At 45.7% G+C, this 23028-nt stretch overlaps 1 protein-coding gene and 1 pseudogene across 2 annotated transcripts; one reads left to right on the plus strand and one right to left on the minus strand.

Annotated features, from left to right (window-relative positions):
- Nucleotides 1-1124: 1124 nt before the first annotated feature.
- Nucleotides 1125-8395, minus strand: LOC101606700 (annotated as a pseudogene).
- Nucleotides 8396-12731: 4336 nt separating this feature from the next.
- On the plus strand, nucleotides 12732-20936 carry Rab29 (RAB29, member RAS oncogene family). 2 transcript variants are annotated; one of them, XM_045141859.1, is made up of 6 exons: nucleotides 12732-12856; nucleotides 13092-13344; nucleotides 17382-17453; nucleotides 18154-18335; nucleotides 19000-19121; nucleotides 19360-20936. In XM_045141859.1, exons 2-6 carry the CDS (start codon nucleotides 13221-13223, stop codon nucleotides 19472-19474), a joined length of 615 nt encoding a protein of 204 aa, XP_044997794.1. In that variant the 5' UTR covers nucleotides 12732-12856; nucleotides 13092-13220; the 3' UTR covers nucleotides 19475-20936. The 2 variants fall into 2 exon arrangements, with proteins under 2 accessions (XP_044997794.1, XP_004663593.2); XM_004663536.2 differs by having other exon boundaries at nucleotides 12757-12856; nucleotides 13095-13344.
- Nucleotides 20937-23028: the final 2092 nt, after the last annotated feature.

Consider the following 23028-nt stretch of genomic DNA (forward strand, 5'->3'; position numbering starts at 1 on the left):
AAGGCCTGGAGGGCGGAGTCTGACCACATAGCCTATGAGCTACTTGTGACGCAATTTTCCTGAGCTGTCAGATACAGAAAAACAGAATCAGAGCATAGCCACACCCAGGTCTATCTAATGTCCACGCCTCTTCTGAGAACCACTACTCACACAGGATGTGGCCCCTACAGGAGTCATGTAAGTAGTGGTTCCTAGCGAGGCCAGCAAGTGGCAATATTTTCCAATGGACACTAAGAAAAAAAACAAAAACCTTCCAGGCACCAGCCTCTCTCTGATGGTATTTTTGTAACATAATTACAGGCAGCACTTCCAACCCTGAGATCAGTAGGCTGATGGTACTCCTAAAGTTAGTCGGCTCCTTCAGCTAACACCCATAGAATGGGAGATGCACAGTACAGGGCTTTCAGTGCTCTGCCTGCATTCTGTTATCTCTTCTAGATATAAAACCTTTAATTTGGCTACCCAAGAAAATATTGACTTACAAGATTTTTTTTGCTGGGGGGGCGAGCTCAAGGTAGGGTCTCACTCTAGCCCAGGCTGGCCTGGAACTCACTATGTAGTCTCAAGGTGGCCTTGAACTCATGGCACTCCTTCTACTCTGCCTCCCAAGTGCTGGGATTAAAGGCATGAGCCACTACACCTGCCAACAAGATTAAAAGGGAAAAAAAAGCACCACAAAGAAAGCAGAAGTTGTAGAAAACTAGGGACAGTTTAACCAATCAGATAAGAATTTTTCAACATTACTTGGAAGAGTCTGTGGCTATATTATTGTGTAGTTAAGTGTGGAAGACTACCAATTTGTGACTAAAGGGGTTAAGGGGCAAAAAAGCCCAAGGCTGAGGATGTAGCTCAGTTTGTAGAGTGCTTGCCCAGCAGGCATGGCACAGTGGACTCAATCCCTAGCACCACATAAAACTGGGTATAGGGGCACACACCTGTAATTCTGGAGGTCAAGGCAGAAGGATCAGAATTTCAAAGGTCATTCTCAGCTATATAAAAAGTCCCAAGGCCAGCCTGGATTACATGAGCCCTGTCTCCAAAAAAAAAAAAAAAAGACACTAGGGAAATAGTTCAAATCCATGTTTAAAAAAAAAAAAGCCAGGCATGGTGGTATATACTTATGATCCCAAAGCTGGGGATGTGGAAACAGGGCGATCCCTTAGGATCATGGTCCAGCCAGTCTAACGTACTTAGCGAGCTCCAAGCCAGAGGCCCTGTCTCAAAAAGTAGGTGATGCACCCGACAAACAACACTCTATTGTCTTCTCACTTCCACATACACATGTGTACGCTTACACACATGAACACACACACAGGTCCAGCCACATGTGGTGATGCATGCCTGTAGCCCCAGGATTTCAGAGGCAGAAGCAGGAAGAACATAGATTCAAAGCCAGTCTGGACCACAAAGCGAGCCACAGATCCGCACAGAGTACTTGAGCTCGGGGTGAACAATGACCTTGATCTTCACTGTGCTGGGTGCCAGGGTTGTGATCTCTTTCTGCATCCTGTCGGCAATTCCTGGGTACATGGTGGGACCACCAGACAGCACTATGTTGGCATACAGTTCCTCATGGATATATAATATCACACTTCATGATACTGTAGGATTCCATGCCCAGAAAAGAAGGCTGGGGGAGTGCCTTGGGGCAGAGAACCGCGCATTGCCAATGGGGATGATCTGGCCATCAGGCAACTTGTAGCTCTTCTCCAGGGAAGAAGGGATGCCAGCAGTGGCCATCTCCTGCTCAAAGTACAAGGCATGGCTTTATCTTGATGTCACATAAGATTTCCTACTCACCTGTGGTGGTGGAGCTGTAAGCACCCTCAGTCAGGATCTTCATGAGGCCAGCCAGATGCAGACGCAGATGGCATGGGGGAGAGCATAGCCCTCATATGTGGACACAGTGTGGGTGACCCCATCGCCAGTGTCTGTTACGATGCCCATGGTACAGCCAGAGGCATACGAGGACTGCACTGCCTGGATGGCCACATACATGGCTGGGGTGTTGAAGGCCTCAAGCATGATCTGGGTCATCTCTCCGGGGGTGGAGTTGAAATTTAGGGGATCAGTAGCACAGGGTACTCCTGGGGGGCACGCACACTGTAGAAGGTATGATGCCAGATCTTCTCCATGTTGTCCAAGTTGGTGACAATGCCATGTTCAATGGGGTACTGAAGGGTCAGGATGTCTCTTTTGGTCTGGGCTTCATCACCTATATAGGAGTCTTTCTGGCCCATGTCCACCACCACACCTCCCGGGCTGTGGGTGCCCCACAATGGAAGGGAAGATGGCCTGAGGAGCATCGTCACCTGTGAATTGGGCCTTGCATGTGCCCGAGCCTTTGTTAAGGAGCCCAGCAATAGCCTTGTCCACAGTAAGCCCAGTGGTGGGCAAGGATCAGCAGCTGAGGAACTGCAAGGGACCTGTGTTCTCAAGGTGGACTGGGTCTCAATCACACTTGGTTCTTTTTTTTTTTTTTTTTTTTGGTTTTTCAAAATAGGGTCTCTCACTAGCCAAGGCTGACCTGGAATTCACTATGTAGTCTCAGGGTAGCCTCGAACTCACGGTGATCCACCTACCTCTGCCTTGCGAGTGCTGAGATTAAAGGTGTACGCTACCATGCCCAGCTTAAGTATAACTTTTTGTAGTAGCAAGAATAGTCAGACTTGCTGGGCATGGAAACAAATCTCAGCTTGAGAACTTTTCTGCTTGTCTTACCTCTTATTTCTACTCTCTCTTAAATCTTTCATCATTTCAAAAAATGTCTATGTTGTCCCACATTGCCAAGTTTGGCTATTGAGCATTTGAAATGTGACTAGGTAATTGATGAATTAGTTTTTAAATTTATTTAATTTAACTTAAATACAAATAAGTACACATGGCTACTGAGCCCTATATTAAACAGTGTGGTAGTTTGAATGTACTGCCCCTTGAGTTTGCAGCTTAGCCCGTAGCAGGCAGACTCCTGCTGGAGAGTGGGGGGACGCTTATCACCGGCCTGAATCCCAGCCCAAAGGTACTCAGAGAGGTTTGAGCTCTGGTGCTGGCTGCTTTTGGTCTTTGCTAGGGGCTGGTGCTTTTTCTCTGCTTGGATCTGTGAAAGGGAGCCAGTTTCCTCTGCCATTGATGGAACTTCCCCCAGATCTGTAAGCTTGATATAAACTCATTCCTCCCATAAACTGTGGTTGGATATTCATCCCAGCATTGTGGAGCTGCCTATGACACACAGCAGTCTTAGGTCACAGAAGACTAAGGAGGGCTGTGAGCATAGCTCAGAGGCAGAGTTCTTGCATGGCATACATGAAGCCCTGGCTTCCATTCCAGCCCTGCAAAAAAGAGGGAAGACAAAGTGAGACAGAGACTGACAGACAGACATTGAATAAAGAGAATAGCTAAACACCATGCATGACCTTGGCTGGTTTCCACATCAGAAAGAAAGAAAGTGGGAAGAAATGAGAAAAGTATTTAGGGGTCTGAAGAGAAAGACAAATGGGGCTTGGGAAATGGTTCAGTGGACACAGCTGTTGGTTAATCTGGGTTGTCAACCTGACAGAATTTAGAATCACTATGGGAATAAATTTCTAGACATTGCAAAGGCTCTTCTAGATTAGGTGAATTGAAGCCGGAAGTCTTACCCTAACTGTGGGCAGCACCATTCCATGTGGTGCACACCTTTACTCCCAGCCTGGGCTAGAGCAAGACCCTACCTCAAATAAATAATAAACAAATAAATGGAGAAAGAGAGCTGAGCCCCAGCATCCTCATCCTCTGCTCCCAGACTGCAGACTGAACGTGAGCAGCTGCCTCAAGCTCTTGCTGCCACGCCTTTCCTGCCATGATGGACTGTAGATTTAAAAAAGCCTTCATTCCTTAAACTGCTTCTGCTCAGGTATTTGGTCACAGCAGTGAGAAAGTGACTAATACAGCACATCAACAGAAGCTGAGTTGGAGTCCCAGAACCCACGAGAAGCTGGACACAGTAACTGGCATGTGTTCTCCAGCACACCCATGATGACACGCAAGGCAGAAATAGGAGAATTCCCTGCCAGCTTGCAGGCCAGCCAGCCTGGCAAGTGCAGCAGTGGACCAGAGACCCTGCCTTAAACAAGGGGGAAAGTGAGGACCAACACGTGAGATTGTCCTCTGGCCTCCATGCACGTGCACCCACATCCACATCCACAAAAGAGAAATAGAAGTGTCTACTAGTAAATGACATCATTGAACCTGGCCTAATTTTCTAAGGTGTGATCATGATATTTCGGTTTGGTAAAAGAATATCATTATTGGTAATGGTGCTGTAGTATTTGAGGTGGGAATGTCTATTGCTTTCAAATGGTCCAACACCCTCAAAAGACAAAGCAGCAGGTGTGGTGGCACATGCCTTAAATCCTAGCACTCAAGAGGTAGGAGGATTGCTGTGAGTTTGAGGACAACCTGAGACTACATAGTAAATTCCAGGTCAGCCTGGGCTAGAGGAGACCCTACCTGGAGAAGAAAAAAAGAAGACAAAGCAGAGGTAATGAGATATACCTGGTTGGTAAACCCAGGAGAAAGGCACATCCCTTTACCTCTTCTGTAGGTTCAAAAGAAGTCAAGATAAAAAGCAAGAAGCAGGGGCTGGAGAGATGGCTTAGCGATTAAGGCACTTGCCTGCAAAGCCAGAGGATCCTGGTTCGACTCTCCAGGACTCATGTAAGCCAGATGCACAAGGGGGTATATGCATCTGGAGTTCGTTTACAGTGGCTAGAGGCCCTGGCATGTGTTTGCTCTCTCTCTCTCCTTCTTTCTCCCTCTCAAATAAATAATATATATTTTTTTTTAAAGCAAAAAGTGAAAAATGAGGAAGGCAACACCCATCATGAGTGATAGCAACAGTGTACTCCCCAGCTTCCCAAACACACTGTGCTAAAAATGTATATGCAAATCAGTTGTTGGACACTTAGAATGTATTTTCATGTAATTTTCCTTCTCTTATATTTATAACTCTCTCCTTCTGGGAAACGGGAATCAGAATGGCAACTTAATATATGCCTCCTGCCTTCACCCAAGGAGTAAGAACTCTCCTTTTATTTTGTTTCTGTGTTTTCTTGCTTTTGTTTTTTTGTTGCAGTTTCCATTTGTTTGGCTTTTTGGAAACAAGTTCTCCTGTAGCCCTGGTTGCTGGCCTTCAAGTGGATAGGCAGGTAGGATGACCCTGAACTTCTGATCCTCCTGCTTCCACCTCCCAAATCCTGGGATTACAGGCCTGCACCACCACACCTGGCCTAACATTTCTCTTTCTATAGAAACTCTGTTACTTAAGGGAAGAATGAGGTCCTGTGGTGCAGAGGACAGAGAAACAGTCCTGATGTGGTGGCTCATGCCTGTAATCCCAGTACTCAAAGGTACTCAGAGGCTGAGTCACAGGGTTTATATGAGTTTCAGGTACAGCCAGAGAAACGTATTAAGACCTTGCAATCAGGTAAGATAAAGGTAGTTAGTGGGTGGCACATGGGTATAGAAAACTTTGGTTACTAATGAACAGTGGCCAGTTTAGAGAGGATAATAGGTAGGAAGTGAAGAAGCAATAATTTTTTTTTTTTTTTTTTTGAGGTAGGGACTTAATATAGCCCAGGCTGACCTGGCACTCACCCTATAAGTTCCAGGCTGGCCTCAAACTCCCAGCAATCCTCTTACCTCTGCCTTCTGAGGCACTAAGAGTAAACATAGTCTACCACACCTGGCTGAAAAATGATGTTTTAAGGAAATCACTCTAGCCAGTTTCATGGGATAAATTAAAGAAAGAAAAACAAACAATAGCGAAATAAGAACTGAACAAAAAGTCTTCTTCAGTCATGGAGAACAGTAAATGGATAATTTCAGTGACCTCTTAGCTCTTAGGTAGGTTCTGACTGGGTCAAAGAACTTAATTTATATGAACTGATTAACAACAACAAAAAAGCATGAGTTTATTCATATTTTACTTATTTGTCTAGTTGTGTGTGTGTGTGTGTGCATGCCAGAGTCTCTTGCCACTGCAAATGCACGTACAATGGTGTCCAGCTTTGCATGAACCCTGGGGAATAGAACCCAGGCCCATAGGCTTTGCAAGCAAGCACCAATAACTGCTAAGCTATCTCCCCAGCCCATAAAGGTTGTGTAAATTTACATGTAAATGAGGATATTTAAAAGAGAGTGAAGCCCCAAGAAATAATGAAAGAACACTTTTATACATTTTAGAGAGGGAGCAACGCTTTTGTGATGGAATGACAGAGCAAGTGGATAGAGTAGTATATTTATTCTAGAGGTTCTACTAAGTGACATGGGAGGGACAGAAGCTAGCAGAAGATGAGCTGTTTCAGAGTTGCTTATGCCAGCCCACTGCATCCCCAGTGACAGGTCACTGGGGATCTAGCCTTGATTTGTGAAGGGCAGCCCTTCAGATGGATGTTTATGGCTTATTTGCATGTAGGAAAAGACGGACAAGCACTTCCTGCAACTGCAGTTTCCCCAAGTGCCTTCAGCTTGAATCACAATACCAATTTCTTCCTACTTTGTGACAGCATATTTTTATGTCATCAGTTGTAAGACGAAGAAAGCTGAACTAGGAAACTGTCACTGGGGTGGCAGCAGAGAGGACGGGTGGGAGGAACATTGTGAAGAATCAGTAGGATGTGGCAACTGACTTTCTAAAGTGGGAGTTGGCAAATGGATGTATGTCAAATGAAATGTTAACGATGGTTAAACCCTGCCTGGAACGCAGAAATGATGGAGCCAGAGACAAAGGCAGAGGAGCAGAGAAGAGGAGCTATTTGGGCAGCGATGAGTAAAAGGAAGGCCATGGCAGGATCCTTGGGTGGAGGGGCCTTTGTAAGAGTTGGACATAATTATTTGGAGACAAAAATAAATAAATAAAGTGATGACAGAGAGTTATTGGAAGCCAAGAGCAATTCACTAAAGACTATAATCAACTCAAGGACCAAAAGTTAAGCCTTATGTCATACTTAGTGGTTAATGGGATACAGAGAAACCTGAAGGAGGGTAAGGTTATCATCAGAGAAATAGGAGAATTAAAAAGAAATAACAAGCCAAGGGTTGGGCATGGTGGCACCTTTAATCTCAGCACTCAGAAGGCAGAGGTAGAAAGATTGCTGTGAGTTCAAGGCCACCTTGAGACGACATAGTGAATTTTAGGTCAGCCTGGGCTAGAGGAGATCCTACCTTGAAAAAAAAAAGAAGGAAGGAAGGACAAGCCAGGCATGGTGGCGCACACCTTTAATCCAAGCACTCAGAAGGCAGAGGTAGGAGGATCACTGTAAGTTCAAGGCCACCCTGAGACTATATAGTGAATTCTAGGTCAGCCTGGACTAGAGTGAAACCCTACCTTGAAAAACAAATAACAACAGCAAAGAAAGAAATAACAGGGCTGGAGAGATGGCTTAGTGGTTAAGCGCTTGCCTCTGAGGCCTAAGGACCCGGGTTTGAGGCTCAACTCCCGAGGACCCATGTTAGCCAGATGCACAAGGGGGCGCACGTGTCTGGAATTTGTTTGCAGAGGCTGGAGGCCCTGGCGTGCCCATTCTCTCTCATTATCTGCCTCTTCCTCTCTCTCTGCCTGTCTCTCTCAACTAAATAAATAAATAAAAATAAACAAAAGAAAGAAAGAAATAACAGTGTTGCAGTTACCATCTCATTAATGGGACAAAACACCCAATCAAAAGCAGTTTATGGAAGGAAACAGTTTATTTTGGCTTACAGTGTTGTTTTGTTTTGTTTTTGAGGTAGGGTCTTACTCTAGTCCAGGCTGACCTGGATTTCACTGGGTAGTCTCCAACTAGCCTCAAACTCACAGCAAGCCTCCTACCTCTGTGTCCCAAGTGCTGAGATTAAAGGCATACACCACCACACCCAGCAGTTTACAATTTTGAAGGAAAACTGGCAAAAGCCTAGCAAAAACAGATAGCAGGGGCTGGAAGGACGGCTCAGTGGTTAAAGCTGCTTTCTTTTATAGCTTCATGGCCTGAGTTCCATTCCCCAGTGACCATGTATAAGGAAAGCTGTAAGAGAAAAGCAGAAGAGAACACCAGACTTGATCTCTACAACACTATTGAGAGAAACAGCGAGGGGCAGCAGCCTTCCCACCGGATGGAGGCTGAAGCACTGAGCCAGGCTGGGGTTCACACTTACAAGGAGGATCCTGAGAAACAGACTGTGCTAGGTGCAGCTGATAAGAAAATGGAAGCTGTTTGTGTCCTTGTTCAGAATAGGCTTCTTCAGCCAGGAATGTCTAAGGGAGGATACTCAGATGGTCTCTGGTCCTTCAAGGCCATCTGAGCTTAAGGGGGGTACATCAATCAGGCAAGGTGTTGAACTTAATGAGGCCGAATACCTCTGTAACTTCTTTATTGCCCATGAGCTTTAGGGATAGTTATTAACTCTTTAGTTCCCTTTAATTTTCAGGAAAGGCTGTTAACCCTTCACCCTGTAAAGCCAGACACATTCGTCTGGAGTTTCTTTGCAGTGGCTGGAGGCCCTTGCACAACCCCCTCCCCCCGCCACACACACTGTCTTTCTCTCCCAAATAAATGAATGAAATAACAGACAGCAAGGTATCACATCTTGTCACATCACCTGGGTAGAAATAGTCTGAGTGAGCTAGCTCTGAACACCCAGTGGGCCACCAATAAACTGCAAGATCCACTCACAATGACCCACCTCCCAAAGGCTCCCCAACTTTCCCAAATTACCATCAGAAGGGGACCAAGTATTTAAAACACATGAGGCCATGAGAGACCTTTCATCCAAACCACCCAAACAGCATCTCAGAAGCCACATGGGAACAAATGCCAAAGCAAGTAGGAACTGAGAAAACTTGATTCTTAAAGATGGGAGGGGGAGGGGGACCAGTGTGGGAAAAACAGACCAAAGTATACTGATACACGTGTCTGAACGTGTCACAATTAAACTTGTTACTTTGTACACTAACGAAATATTGATATAAAGAGAGAGAGAGAGGAAGGGAGAGAAAGAAAGAGGAAAGAAGAAAAAAGGAGGGAGAGTTAGTCAGCATGTGTGCAAGAGTGAGCGCTGGGTATGATGGCCCAGGCCTGTACCACACTCAGAAGGCAGAGGCAGGAAGAGCAAAAGTTAGAGGCTAGTCTTGACTACGTGAGATCTAATCTTTTTTTGGGTGGGGAGCGGTTTCAAGGTAGGGTCTTGCTCTAGCTCAGGCTGACCTGGAATTCACTATGTGGTCTCAGGGTGGCCTCGAACTCATGGCAATCCTCCTACCTCTGCCTCCCGAGTGCTGGGATTAAAGGTGTGTGCCACCACGCCCGGCTGAGATCTAATCTTTATTTTATTTTTATTAAAAGTTTTTGAGCCCAAGTAGCTATAGCCACCTGATATTCAATAAAAATGCCAAAAATACTCATTGGAGAAGAGACAGCCTCTTCAGCAAATGGTGTTTTGAAAACTGGATATATATCTGCAGAAGGATGAAAATAGATTCTTCTGTCTCGCCATGCACAAGAATTAAGTCCAAATGGATTAAAGACCTTAACATCAGACCTGAAACTCTGAAACTGCTAGAGGAAAAAGTAGGGGAAACCCTTCAACATATTGGTCTTGGCAAAGACTTTCTGAATACAACCCCAATTGCTCAGGCAATAAAACCACAGATTAATCACTGGGACCTCATGAAATTACAAAGATTTTGCACTGCAAAGGACACAGTGAAAAAAGCAAAGAGGCAACCTACAGAATGGGAAAAAATCTTCGCTAGCTACATATCTGATAGAGGATTAATATCTAGGATATACAAAGAACTCAAAAAGTTAAATAATAAGGAATCAAACAAGCCAATCAAAAAATGGGCTATGGGGCTGGAGAGATGGCTTAGCGGTTAAGCGCTTGCCTGTGAAGCCTAAGGACCCCGGTACGAGGCTCGGTTCCCCAGGTCCCACGTTAGCCAGATGCACAAGGGGGCACACGTCTGGAGTTCATTTGCAGAGGCTGGAAGCCCTGGCGTGCCCATTCTCTCTCCCTCTATCTGTCTTTCTCTCTGTGTCTGTTGCTCTCAAATAAATTAATTAATTAAAAAAAATGGGCTATGGAGCTAAATAGAGCATTCTCAAAGGAAGAAATACAAATGGCACATAAGCATCTAAAAAAATGTTCTACGTCACTAGTCATCAGGGAAATGCAGATTAAAACTACATTGAGATTCCATCTCACTCCTGTCAGATTGGCCACCATCATGAAAACAAATGATCATAAATGTTGGCGGGGATGTGGAAAAAGAGGAACCCTTCTACACTGCTGGTGGGAATGCAATCTGGTCCAGCCATTGTGGAAATCAGTGTGGAGGTTCCTAAAACAGCTAAAGATTGATCTACCATATGACCCAGCTATAGCACTCCTAGGCATATATCCAAAGGACTCATCTCATTTCCTTAGAAGTATGTGCTCAACCATGTTTATTGCTGCTCAATTTATAATAGCTGAGAAATGGAACCAGCCTAGATGTCCCTCAACTGATGAGTGGATAATGAAGATGTGGCACATTTATACAATGGAGTTCTACTCAGCGGTAAAGAAAAATGAAGTTATGAAATTTGCAGAAAAATGGATGGACCTGGAAAGGATTATACTAAGTGAGGTAACCCAGGCCCAGAAAGCCAAGCGCCACATGTTCTCTCTCATATGTGGATCCTAGCTACAGATGATTGGGCTTCTGCCTGAGAAGGAAAATACTTGGTAGCAGAGGCCAGTAAGTTAAAAAGGAGACATAAAGGGAAGAGAAAGGAAGGGAGGAGGATACTTAATAGGTTGATATTGTATATATGTAAGTACAATGATTGTAATGGGGAGGTAATATGATGGAGAATGGAATTTCAAAGGGGAAAGTGTGGGGGTGGGGAGGGAGGGAATTACCATGGGATATTTTTTTATAATCATGGAAAATGTTAATAAAAATTTAAAAATTAAAAAATAAAATAAAAGAATTGCAACACACAAAAAAAGTTTTTGTTGTTGTTGTTGTTGTTTTTGCTTTTTTCAAGGTAGAGTCTTGCTCTAACCAAAGCTGACCTGGAATTCACTTTGTAGTCTCAGGGTGGCCCCAAACTCACAGGGATCCTCCTACCTCTGCCTCCCAAGTGCCGAGATTAAAAGTGTGCGCCACCACACCCGGCTAAATTTATTTTTATGTATTTATTTACTAGGAGAGAGAGAGAGAGGTTGACAGAGAATGGACAAGCCAGGGTCTCTTGCTACACCACACCAACTCAAGATGCATGAGATATAATCTTTAAAAAAAAAAGAAAAGGTGAGGGCTGGAGAGATGGCTTAGCAGTAAGCACTTGCCTGTGAAGTCTAAGAACCCCAGTGAGAGGCTTGATTCCCCAGTACCCACATAAGCCAGATGCACAAGGTGGCACATTCATCTGGAGTTCATTTGCAGTGGCTGGAGGCCCTGGCCTGCCCACTCTCTCTCTTTCTCTCTCTGTCACTCTCAAATAAATAAATAATTTTTTTTTTTTTTTTTTTTAAAGGTGAGGCTGGAGATGAAGTTCTGGTGAAGTGCTTGACTAGCATGCAGGAAGCCCTGGGTTTGGTTCCCCAGAACCACATAAAACCAAGTGTACTTACAGGCGGATCAGAAGTTCAAGGCCATCACAAGTTTGAGACCAGCCTGGGCTACTGGGGTCCCTGTCTCAAACAAAAAGCGACAAAAAAGTGAAACTCATTCTGCTTTCTTTGCAGCTTCATGTCCCAGTAACTGCTATCTAAAGGGTAAGTGGGTCAGAAAATTACAGGCTTGAAAATTAAAAATATGTGCTAATAATGATTATTCAGTCACAAATGAGGAAAATGTCACAGAGCTCCAATTTGGGTTTGTTTTTTTTTTTTTTTGGTGTTTGTTTTTTCTCAAACAATACATGACTTGGTGTGGTTAATGTAGGAACTGTGGAAATGAGAATGAGGAACTGTCTCTCGTTCATAGTCTGTTGCTATGGCCAACTATTAAGTGCTGTAACTTTTGGCATAGATTTTTCTAAGGGTTGGTCTCTTGGGTCAAGCGCCCTTTAATTTGCCCGTAATTGGGTCATACAAAACAAAAGATCATCTTCACAAGGTCCTGGACTGACAGGCTATCTGAAAGACCAGGAAGCAGTTCTAGAACATGATCGATAATGCTTTGACTTTTATTAAGGCAACAATTTATCTTGGCGACATAAAACCTTAAACATATTGGAAAACTATCCAGCGACAGATTTAGACAGGTGAGAAAATGCGTTATACAGCTCAGGGTGGCCTCAAACGCACAGCAAGCCTCCTCTGCCTCTTTAGGACTGGAATAACAGACATTGCTACACCATGCCCAACATGTGTAATTGTTTGTGTTGTTTATTTTTGTTTTTCGAGAAAAGGTATCGTGTAACCCAAGCTGGCCTCAAACTCATTGGATGGGTGGCCTTGAACTTTCTGATCCTTCTGCCTCCACTTCCCAAGTGTTGGGATTACAGGCATGGTCACCGGGCTCAGTTTTACAGTTGTTTTGAAATAAGAGTCTGAATGGTTAAAGAAGTTCGAAAACCTTGAAACTGCAGGTTTTGGCGGAACAAAAAGAAAAAATAGTATATAAACTACATTTCCCTCGAGGCCTCGCGGGCGAATCTCTGCACTCTCTAGGTCTCTTGAGCGCCAAGCGCACTGGGAAATGTAGTGCTCCGAGCAGCCCGGCACGTGATGCTGGGGCGTAGGGCGGGGGGCAAGGGGCGCTCCAAGAGGGGCAGGACAGAGTCGGGCCATGGACCTGACCTTGGTGTGTGTGGTGGGAGGAGGGCTCGCGCTGTCTGTCCCCAGCCGGGTAAGTGAGCTGGCCCTGGTTCAGGGGCTGATTGGAGAGGGGGAAGGGAACCCCACGACGAGCCCCCGAGACGCCGATCCGGTCGTGGGCAGCCCGACTGGGCGGAGGCGACGGTGCCAACCGCAGGGGGCTCTTGGCTGCGGCTCTGCGCCCCACCCAGGCTGCAGCCGCGCGCGCGCGGAGGAAGCTTGCCTAGAGTGAATGCAAAGTTTTCTTTCCTGCTTTCTCGTCGCAGCAGCTTCAGACGACGGGGGATGGGAATGCCTAACTTTATTCTGAAGACAACCCGGAGCCAAGGGGGTTAACCTCAGCAACTTCCCGCTCTCCCCCCATCACCCCCCAAAAAAACCTCAACCCGCTAGCCATGGGCAGCCGAGATCACCTGTTCAAAGTACTGGTGGTGGGGGACGCCGCCGTGGGCAAGACGTCGCTGGTCCAGCGATATTCCCAGGACACCTTCAGCAAACACTACAAGTCCACGGTGGGAGGTGAGGGGCCGCGGGGGGCCGGGAGGGGGGCGGACGAGGACCCCGGGCCCACCCGCGCACCCTCGGGTCGGGTTGTAGGCTTCCGGGCTCCTCCGGCGAGTGATGGCCAGGTGTTTGGGTCTCCTCCCAGCCTGTTCCCAAATGCCTGGAAAGAGAGCCGAGGTGTGACAGTGGCCGTGGAGAAGGGAGAATGGAGTCCAAGCGCAAGTGCTGTTTACGGTGGGCGCCCGCTGCCTTGGCCATGCAAGCTGCTGGGGCAAACCTCTCGAGGGCAGCAGCAGCTGAGACCCTCCTGTAAGCCCGGTCAGGTGCCCGCACAGGCTTTTGCCCTGCTTCCCACGAATGACAGACAGCTGTTGGGAAAGGAACGGAACGGCTGGCTTTTGACTTGGTCTAAGGAGAAGAACCCAGGAGCCAAGTGATCGGGAGGACTCTAGGATGTGGGGAGGACTAGAGACACCCCTCCCCCGCAATAAGTCTCTGAGCCTCAGTCAGATGTCAGTAAGAGCTGATGAGCTTTGGGGGTTTTGTCTGTTGACTGAGCAACACTAAACCTAGGGAGGAAGTCATGGGAAAATATGAGGAATTTGGGCTAGAGAGATGGCTTAACCATTAAGGCGCTTGTCTGCGAAGCCTAAGGACCCATGTTCCACTCTCCAGATCCAAGGTTGGCCAGGCGCAAAGAAAATAAGAGGAATCTGTGAAAGGACGTGAAATATACCCCTTGATCTGATCTATCTTTCCACGCCTTTTCTCCTTACACTGGGGAAGGGAGGGAGGAAGGGAAGGTACACCAACAGTTAATTCATTTCTTTCCCAGTTTGGCCTTTGGACTCAATTAAACTGCTTCCCCCCGCCCCCAAGTAAAAACGTCTTTTTGTTAATTAGGTTAATGAGAGCTGGGGATGGAAAAGAGTAAATTTAAGCAGTGTGAATTTTGGAAATGTGTACTTGCATTTATATGAAATTTTTTATTTTATTATTAACTTTTTCTTTTCTTTTTTTTTTTTTTTGTTTGTTTGTTTTTTCGAGGTAGGGTCTCACTCTGGCTCAGGCTGACCTGGAATTCACCATGGAGTCTCAGGTTGGCCTTGAACTCACGGCGATCCTCCTACCTCTGCCTCCCGAGTGCTGAGATTAAAGGCGTGCGCCATCACGCCCAGCAACTTTTTCTTGAAATCATTTATTTGAGAGAGAGAGAAGGAAGGGAGAAAATAGGCATGCCAGAGCCTCTTGCCACTGCACACAAACTCTAGATACATGTGCCACTTTGTGCATCTGGCTTTATGTGGATACTGAGGGATCGAACCCTGGCCTGCAGGCTTTGCAAACAGTTACTTTTAACTGCTAAGCCATCTCCCCAGTCCTACAAAAAAAATTAAAATAGCCAGGCATGGTGGCTCACATCTTGAATCCCAGCACTAGGGAGGCAGAGGTAGGAGGATCACCGTGAGTTCAAGGTCACCCTGAGACTCCATGGTGAATTCCAAGTCAGCCTGAGCCAGAGTGATTCCCTACCTCGAAAAACAAAACAAAACAAAAATTAAAATAATAAATCATTTACTTTGCAATTAAAATTTAATTACCTAGCAAAATTAAAGATTCACAACTTCAAAACCTGTTTCCTGACCACTCTGCCTTCTACTCTTTGCCCTCTGCTCCTAAATAATATGAGGGTCCTTAGTTCATGGATTTGATGTTAAAGTACTTGGCTAGTTAATTTTTACCAATTGTCCTAGTTTTCCTCTAGTAAGAATATAATTGACTGTGCTCACTTTTAGTCTTTATTCTGAATTTTCCTACTTTTTGTTTGTTTGTTTGTTTTTCAAGGTAAGGTCTCCCTGTAGCCCAGGCTGACCTTGAGTTCACTATGTAGTTTTAGGCTGGCCTCAAACTCACTACAGTCCTCCTACCCCTGCCTCTAGAGTGCTGGAATTAAAGGTGTGGGCCACCACACCCGGTGGCAGAGAGAGACAGAGAGAGAGAGAGAGAGAGAGAGAGAATGGGTGCATCTGGGCCTCCAGCCACTGCAAATGAATTCCAGGTATATATACCATTTTGTGCCCCTGATTTTATGTGGGTATCAAATTCAGATCAGTAAGCTTTATGGGCAAGCACCTTAACTACTGAGCCATCTCCCCAGCGCCTCCCCCACTTACTCCTGTCCAGATGTAGAAGAATATATTTCCAAACTGAAATTATCCCACTTCTCTCCTTATCAAAAAGCTTTCCTGGGCTGGAGAGATGGCTTAGTGGTTAAGGCATTTGCCTGTGAAGCCAAAGGACCTAGGTTTGATTCCCCAGGACCCATGTCAGCCAGGTGCCCAAGGGGCACATGCGTCTGGAGTTCATTTGCAATGGCTACAGGCCCTGGTGTGCCCATTCTCTCTCGATCTCTCTTCTCTCTCTCTCTCTCTCTGCTTGCAAATAAATAAATTAATTTCTTAAAGCTTTCCTGCTGGGTGTGGTTGCTCATACCTGTAACTAGCACTCAGGTTGCTGAGGCAGAGGGATCTCAAGTTCGAAGCTAGCTTGGGCTACATAGCAAGTTGGAGGGTTTATGGGTGGTCTTCCTTGAATACATGTTAAACCTTAATTCCTGGGGCCTCCTTATCTATAGACCTGATGGTAGAAAGCAGCACCACTCTTAAACCTCACCCATGTAGAACCTTCTGGAACCCTTCTCATTTATCCTGTTCCTGTCTTGGATAATCCCGCAGCTTTATGGAGGATGCAGACTTCTTGAGGGTGTGTTTTTCTCATAATACAGTTTAACTAGAAACTAGTAGTGAAGTTGAGTGCAGAAGTCAAAACTGACCACACTTAACTGATTTTCTTCATCTCCCCCATGATCCCTTCCCTAAGAAAACCCCTAAAAGCTGTCAGAAACCATTGGATCTGAGAATAGGGATCATTTTCATAATCATTCCCACCCCGTTGTTCATAGCTATGGAGACAAAGAACACTGAATGGACTGGTTTGATAGGAAACACGGAGAACCTTTGAAGAGTAGGAATTATCCGTCCCGCACATAAGATGCCACGTGGGCTCATCTCAGCCTATGGAGTGAGAGCTTACACAAATAAACAGAATTGGAGCTTCTTGTTCCTGGACTAGTCATTGCATATTTGATCTGTGTTTATCCCTCAATTTTTAAGGCAATTTTTATCTGCTGGATTTTTAAATATTTATTTATTTGCAAGCAGAGAGAGAGAGAAATAAAGAATGAGTGGGCATGCCAAGGCCTCTAGCCATTGCAAACAAACTCCAGATGCATGTGCCAGTTTGTGCATCTGGCTTTATATGGGTCCTGGGGAACTGAATCAGGGCATCAGGCTTTCCAATTTTTGAAATGTATGTTTGTATGTACATGCTGGGTAGGTTCTCTGGTCACTGCAAACAAATGCCAGAGTCTTTTTTTTTTTTTTTTTTTTTGGTTTTTCGAGGTAGGGTCTCACTCTAGCCCAGGCTCACCTGGAATTCACTATGTAGTCTCAGGGTGGCCTCGAACTCACGGTGATCCTCCTACCTCTGCCTCCCAAGTGCTGGGATTAAAGGCGTGCGCCATCACGCCCGGCTCTAGAGTCATTTTTTAAAAGATTTTTTAAAAGATTTTTTTATTTATTTGCAAGCGGAAAGAGAGGAGAGAGACAAAGAGAATTGGGCATGCCAGGGCCTCCAGCTGCTGCAAATAAACTCTAGATGTATGTGCCACTTTGTGCATCTGGTTTTATGTGGGCCCTGGGGTATTGAATCTGGGTCATTAGGCTTTGCAGGCAAGCACCTTAACCACTGAACCATCTGTCCAGCTTCAAAGTCACTTTTTATATCTGGCTTTATGTGGATGTTGGGGTTTTGAACCTGGGCCATCAAACTTTGCAAGCAAGTAACTGCTGAGCCATCTATCCCGACCCCTAAAGGCAAATTTATTTTTTTTTTATTGACAACTTCCATCATTATAGACAATAACCCATGGTAATTCCCTCCATTCCTTCCTCCACTTTCCCCTTTGCAACTAATATAATGTATCTTTTCAGTGGATTTCGCTCTGAAGGTTCTCCAGTGGTCTGACTCGGAGATGGTGCGACTCCAGTTGTGGGATATTGCAGGTAAACTGGGAAGCCAGACAGGAACAAAGGGAGGCATTTATTTAACTAGCAAGCTGAGGACGGGGAGTGGAACAGCAAAACCAGATTATTCTTCTGAAGCTAATAATTGAACTGCAGTGAAGACACGTGAGCTGAGTAGCTAACGCTTTTGCTGATGTTTTTGCCCTGAGTGACATGGAGTGAGCAGAAGCTCTCTGTGTGGGCAGAGGGCTTGTAAGGTGGTGAATTCTGCAGGCCACAAGTGGGGGCTCTTTCAGCTGGGGTGGGTGGTCTTCTAGATTTTTCAGGTGATTTGGGTAAGAAACAGGATTCCCCAGAAAATAGAGATGGTGATAATAGTGAGCTCTTGTTATGTGCCAGCTATTCCTCTATTTCCAACTTCCCGACTCACAGCAGCTGTCATGAAAGCGTTCCCCTGACATTACAGGTGACACAGATCTGAAGCACTCAGAGCCTGATTTACTTAAAGTCACCCACATAGTAAACGACAGCAGAGATCTGCACCTGGGCAAGCTGGGTGCAGAATCTGCCTTTTATGGGATAGGTAGAAAACCCAAGAGTCAGAGGGAGAGGTATGTGGCTCCCTCTACCACATGTGCACACTGTCCTGTCCTTGCAAAGGGAGGGTGGGCGGGGTGTCAGAGAAGGTGTTTGAGTATTTTCCACAATCACCTTCTCCCGAGTACTCTCTTCTCCCTAGGACAAGAGCGTTTCACCTCTATGACAAGACTGTACTATCGAGATGCTTCTGCCTGTGTCATTATGTTTGATGTCACCAATGCCACTACCTTCAGTAACAGCCAAAGGTGGAAACAGGACCTGGACAGCAAGCTTACACTGCCCAGTGGAGAGCCAGTACCGTGCCTACTCCTGGCCAACAAGGTGTGTGGCCAGTCTAAGTAAATGGCCCCTGGCCTCTGTTTGTGGTGAGAGTAAGAGTATCTAAAATGCACCCTGATTCTGGGTCTCTGTTCTCAGTTGGCTGGTCTCTCTCTCTTTCTTCTTCTCCCTCTCTCTCTCTCCTTTGTTTCAAATTTTTTATATCTTATTTACTTTTTGAAAGAGAGAGGGAGAGAGAGAGAGAGCACGCATGAAGGCACAAGAGGGCCTCTAGCCACTGCAAACAATCTCCAGATGCTTGTGCTACCTCGTGCATCTGGCTTACATGGGTACTGGGAATCAAACCTTGGTCCTTAGGCTTTGCAGGCAACTGCCTTCACAACTAAGCCATCATTCCAGCCCCCCCCCTTTCTCTCATTGACTCTTTATGTAGCTGAGGCTTGCCTAGAACTCAAAATTCTCCTGCTTCCGCCTCCCAAGCACTATTAGCACCGGCCACCAGCCTGTTTGGTCCTTTCACATTGTCAGGATCATCTCTGCCTCCTTTGAAGAGATACTGAGACACTTTCTTAGAGGCAATGTTGGCTGCAGATGTTAGATGCTGATATTCTCAGCTATTGGTGCAATAAAGATTTTAAACAGACAGGTCCATATTTTTGTTCCTGTGATATTTATGGTGTTGCCTTTCGGGTGTTTTCTTTGTCAGAGTGATCTGTCGCCTTGGGCAGTGAGCCGGGACCAGATTGACCGGTTCAGTAAAGAGAATGGTTTCACAGGCTGGACCGAAACATCAGTCAAAGAGAATAAAAATATTAATGAGGCCATGAGGTGAGTAACTCACTGTGTTCTGAAGACAGGCCCATGGACCCACTCTGGTTTCTAGCTTCTGAGCAAGCAAGAACAGACTGAGCCACCAGAATGCCAGCTCCCCTAAAATAATGGGGGACACAGGGACACTTAAATCTCATGGCCTGAGGACTGCCTGGTGATAAGACAGTATCTGCCATTTCTCCTTTACCTCTGCCCACTGTCCTGGGTTTATTTTTTCCTTCTTCCTTTTTTTTAGAGTCCTCGTTGAAAAGATGATGAACAATTCCAGAGAAGATACCATGTCTTTATCCACCCAGGGAAACTACATCAATCTACAATCCAAGTCCTCCTCCAGCTGGGCCTGCTGCTAGAAGTTTTGCCTTGTTTTCCATCCCCACTCTAGGATCCACTCACCTTTTCCTGTTGGTTGCTCACCCAGCACAAGGGAGCCAGGCATGGTGGTGCACATCTTTAATCCCAGCACTTAGGAGACAGAGGTAGGAGGATCTCCATGAGTTCAAGGTCACCCTGAGATGACATAGTAAATTGCAGGTCAGCCTGGACTGGAGTGAGACCCAGCCTTGAAAACAAAACAAACGAACAACAAACAAAAAAAAAAAAAAAATACTCTCTTAAGGACATTTGAAGAGCTGGGGAGTCAGTAAAATGCCTGCCTTGCAAGCATGAGGACCTGAATTTGATCCCCAGAACCCACCTAACACTGCTGGACATGGACATGGATGCACAATTGTAATCCCAGCATTGGGGCGATGGGGACAGAAGGGGGATCCCTAGGGCTCACGGTGCCTAGTCTAATTTTGTGAGCTGCAGACTGTGCCTCACTTAAGAGTTATACAGGGTACCTGAGGGACACCATCAAAAATTGTGTTCTGACACATAGGCACACACACGCATACATGTATTTGTACACATACACATAGATTTTTTAAAAATTTGAAGCAGGGCATGATGACACATGCCTTTAATCCCAGCACTCGGGAGGCAGAGGTGAAAGAATCGCCGTGAGTTCACAGCCAGCCTGAGACTCCATAGTGAATTCCAGGTCAGCTTGAGCTAGAGTGAGACCCTACCTCAAAAGAAAAGAAAAAATTGAACTGTCTTTTGCCAACTACCCAGAAAGGAGGAAAGACCACCCAGGACCCACGTGAATTTTTGTCCTCCCTGGATGTTGTGTCTAGCTTGCTGTTGACCCATGTGGTCCACTTAAAGACTTCTGTGTAAAAATTATCATTTCATCCCTCAATTTGTGTGAGGGATTGGAAATCAGCATCTGTGTGTTTATGTTTTGTGATGCTGACAATTGAACCTGTGGCCTTGCACATGCTAGGCAAGCACTTTACCACTGAGCTACATCCCAAGCCCCAGCATGTGATCTGTAGGTTAGTTGTTTTTGGTGTGTGTGTGTGTGTGGGTGTGTGTGTGTGTGTGTGTGTGTGTGTGTGTGTAGGCCAGAGGTTGACATGATAACTTCCTCAATTGCTCTCCACCTTATTTTCCTGAAGCAGGGTCTCACTTGAGTCTAGGGCTTGCACATTTGGCTAATCTGGCTAGTCATCTTGCCCTGGGGATCCCCCATCCCTGCCTCCCAAGGGCTGGGATTCCAGGCAGGCTGCCATTCCCACCTGGCATTTACTTCAGTGCTGGGAATTCTAACTCCACTTCTCACACTTGCACCAACCATGCTTCATCCCTGAGCTATTTCCCAATCCCACCATCTGTGTTTTGAAATCATAATTCTCAGCCAGTTGTGATATAAACACATGTGAACACACAACATACACCCAAAAAAAAAAAAAAAAACCTCAATCCTCAGCACAGCATAAAAGGTATGGTGGCACAGGCCTGCAAATCCTAGCACTCAGGAAGTGGAGGTAAGAGGATCAGGAACTCAAGGTAATCTTCATAGTTCTAGGCTAGTCTGAGCTACATAAAACTCTCCCTCAAAAAAAAAAAAAAAAAAACACTCTCGCAAAAAGAATAGTAGGGTTAGAGAGAGAGCTCAGTAAAGCATTTGCTATGTGAGAACATGAGTTTCCGTACCCAGCACCATCCTCAGTGTTAGGTGGGTGTGGCTCAGGAGGTGGAGAGAGGGCCCCTGGGACAGGCTGGCAAACTAGCCCAACCAGTGAGCTCTGGGTTCAAGCAAGCAGCATTTCTCAAGGTAGAGCATCATGGAGTAAGACACCCAACGCCATCAACCCTCTGGCCTCTGTACACATGCATCCACCTACACACGTGTGAGCATGCATACATACACACATGCCACACACACACACTCAAAAGAATAGACAAGCTTTTGCCTAGAAGTAGCAGTGCACACCTATAATCCTAGCACTCAGGAGACTGAGGCAGAGGATTGCTATGTGTTTGAAGCCAGCTTGGGCTATAGAGTATGACCTTGTCTCAATATTTTTTAAATTTTTATTCATTTATTTGAGAGCGACAGAGAGAGACAGAGAATGGGCGCGCCAGGGCCTCCAGCCACTGCAAACAAACTCCAGATGAGTGCGCCCCCTCATGCATCGGGGGAATCGAGCCTCAAACCAGGGTCCCTAGGCTTCACAGGCAAGCGCTTAGCTGCTAAGCCATCTCTCCAGCCCATCAATTTTTTTTTTTTTTAACCTGGTACAATAGTGTTATGTATGTTATGGGGAAAATAACTGCTCTTTGATGGGACTGTAGGCCCACTCCGCAAGATGGAATACATGCCTGGTACTGAAAACCTAGTTAAAAGCCAGTGGCTGTGGAGATCATAAGCCCTAGGGGGGTAACTTTAGCTTCTTGTTGTCTGGTCAAGTACATAATTATGCCCACCAAACTGCCCTCTAAACACTTTTTAAAATGTTCATACCCATATATTAATGCTACACTCACTTTTGGTTAGAGAAACTTCTCTTTTTAGATGGTGGTGACCACTGGGTTAACTCCAAAACTGCAGAGAAGTGACGGAAGAGTGTTCAGCACTGAGGCATCTATCATACCCTCCAAGCTCAGGGACCATTGTGGGAAGAGGTGACAGAAAGAGTGTAAGAGCCAAAGGAAGGGTAGAACTGCTTACAGTGCTGTCTTCCAGACACAAAATGGCCTTAATATTCATGACCTCATAGTGCCTGACACTACCTGAGTAATAGGAGAGGAAAATGATGACATCAAAATAAAAGACTAGTTGGAAAAAGAAGGGATTCAATGAAGGGTGGATTTGGGAGAGGGAAATTAGGGATGGTGGGAGGGAATCATCATGATATATTGTCTATACTTATGGAAGTTGTCAATAAAAAGTTTTTAAAAATGAAGTCAAGTTTTTTCTTTCTTTCTTTCTTTCTTGTTTTCTGTTTCTCAAGGTATGGTCCCCCTCTAGTCCAGGCTGACCTGGAATTCACTATGTATTCTCAGGATGGCCTTGAACTCACCAATCCTCCTACTTCTGCCTCCCGAGTGTTGGAATTAAAGGCGTGCGCCACCACGCCCGGCTAAGTCAAGTTTTTAAATTACCTAGACTTGGTGATAACATTTCTTTCCACACAAAAAAAGAAAAGTTAATTTCACATTAGGATTTTCTAGAGTTTCTCCACCAGTAGGGCAGGTATTTTGAGGGTGTTCTGCATTGATGTCTTATGTGGCATTTTGTTTTGTTTTGAAAAAGCCTTTACTAGGTAACCCTGGCTATCCACAAACTCAAATCCTCCTGCCTCATCCTCCCAAATGCTGGGTGCTCTGTATCGCCACACCCAACTTGGATTGATGTCTTGATGCAAGTGAAACCAATTAGCTCAGTCCTGTAAAATAGGTCTGCTCCACACAGCTGTAGGCATCTACATGGAGGAAGAAAGGGGAGCGGTCCACAGAACAGAATCCAGCCCAGCAACTTGATGAACGCTGTGGACGGCTGGCGCTTCGAACAGCT

Source organism: Jaculus jaculus, chromosome 1, assembly GCF_020740685.1.
Source record: "Jaculus jaculus isolate mJacJac1 chromosome 1, mJacJac1.mat.Y.cur, whole genome shotgun sequence".
NCBI classification, from domain to species: domain Eukaryota; kingdom Metazoa; phylum Chordata; class Mammalia; order Rodentia; family Dipodidae; genus Jaculus; species Jaculus jaculus.

Coding starts and splice junctions, on each gene's coding strand:
- Rab29 (XM_045141859.1), top strand. CDS start 13,221: ATGGGCAGCCGAGATCACCTGTTCAAAGTACTGGTGGTGGGGGACGCC. Junction 17,454..18,153: donor CCAGTTGTGGGATATTGCAG/GTAAACTGGGAA, acceptor TCTTCTCCCTAG/GACAAGAGCGTTTCACCTCT. Junction 18,336..18,999: donor GCCTACTCCTGGCCAACAAG/GTGTGTGGCCAG, acceptor TTTCTTTGTCAG/AGTGATCTGTCGCCTTGGGC.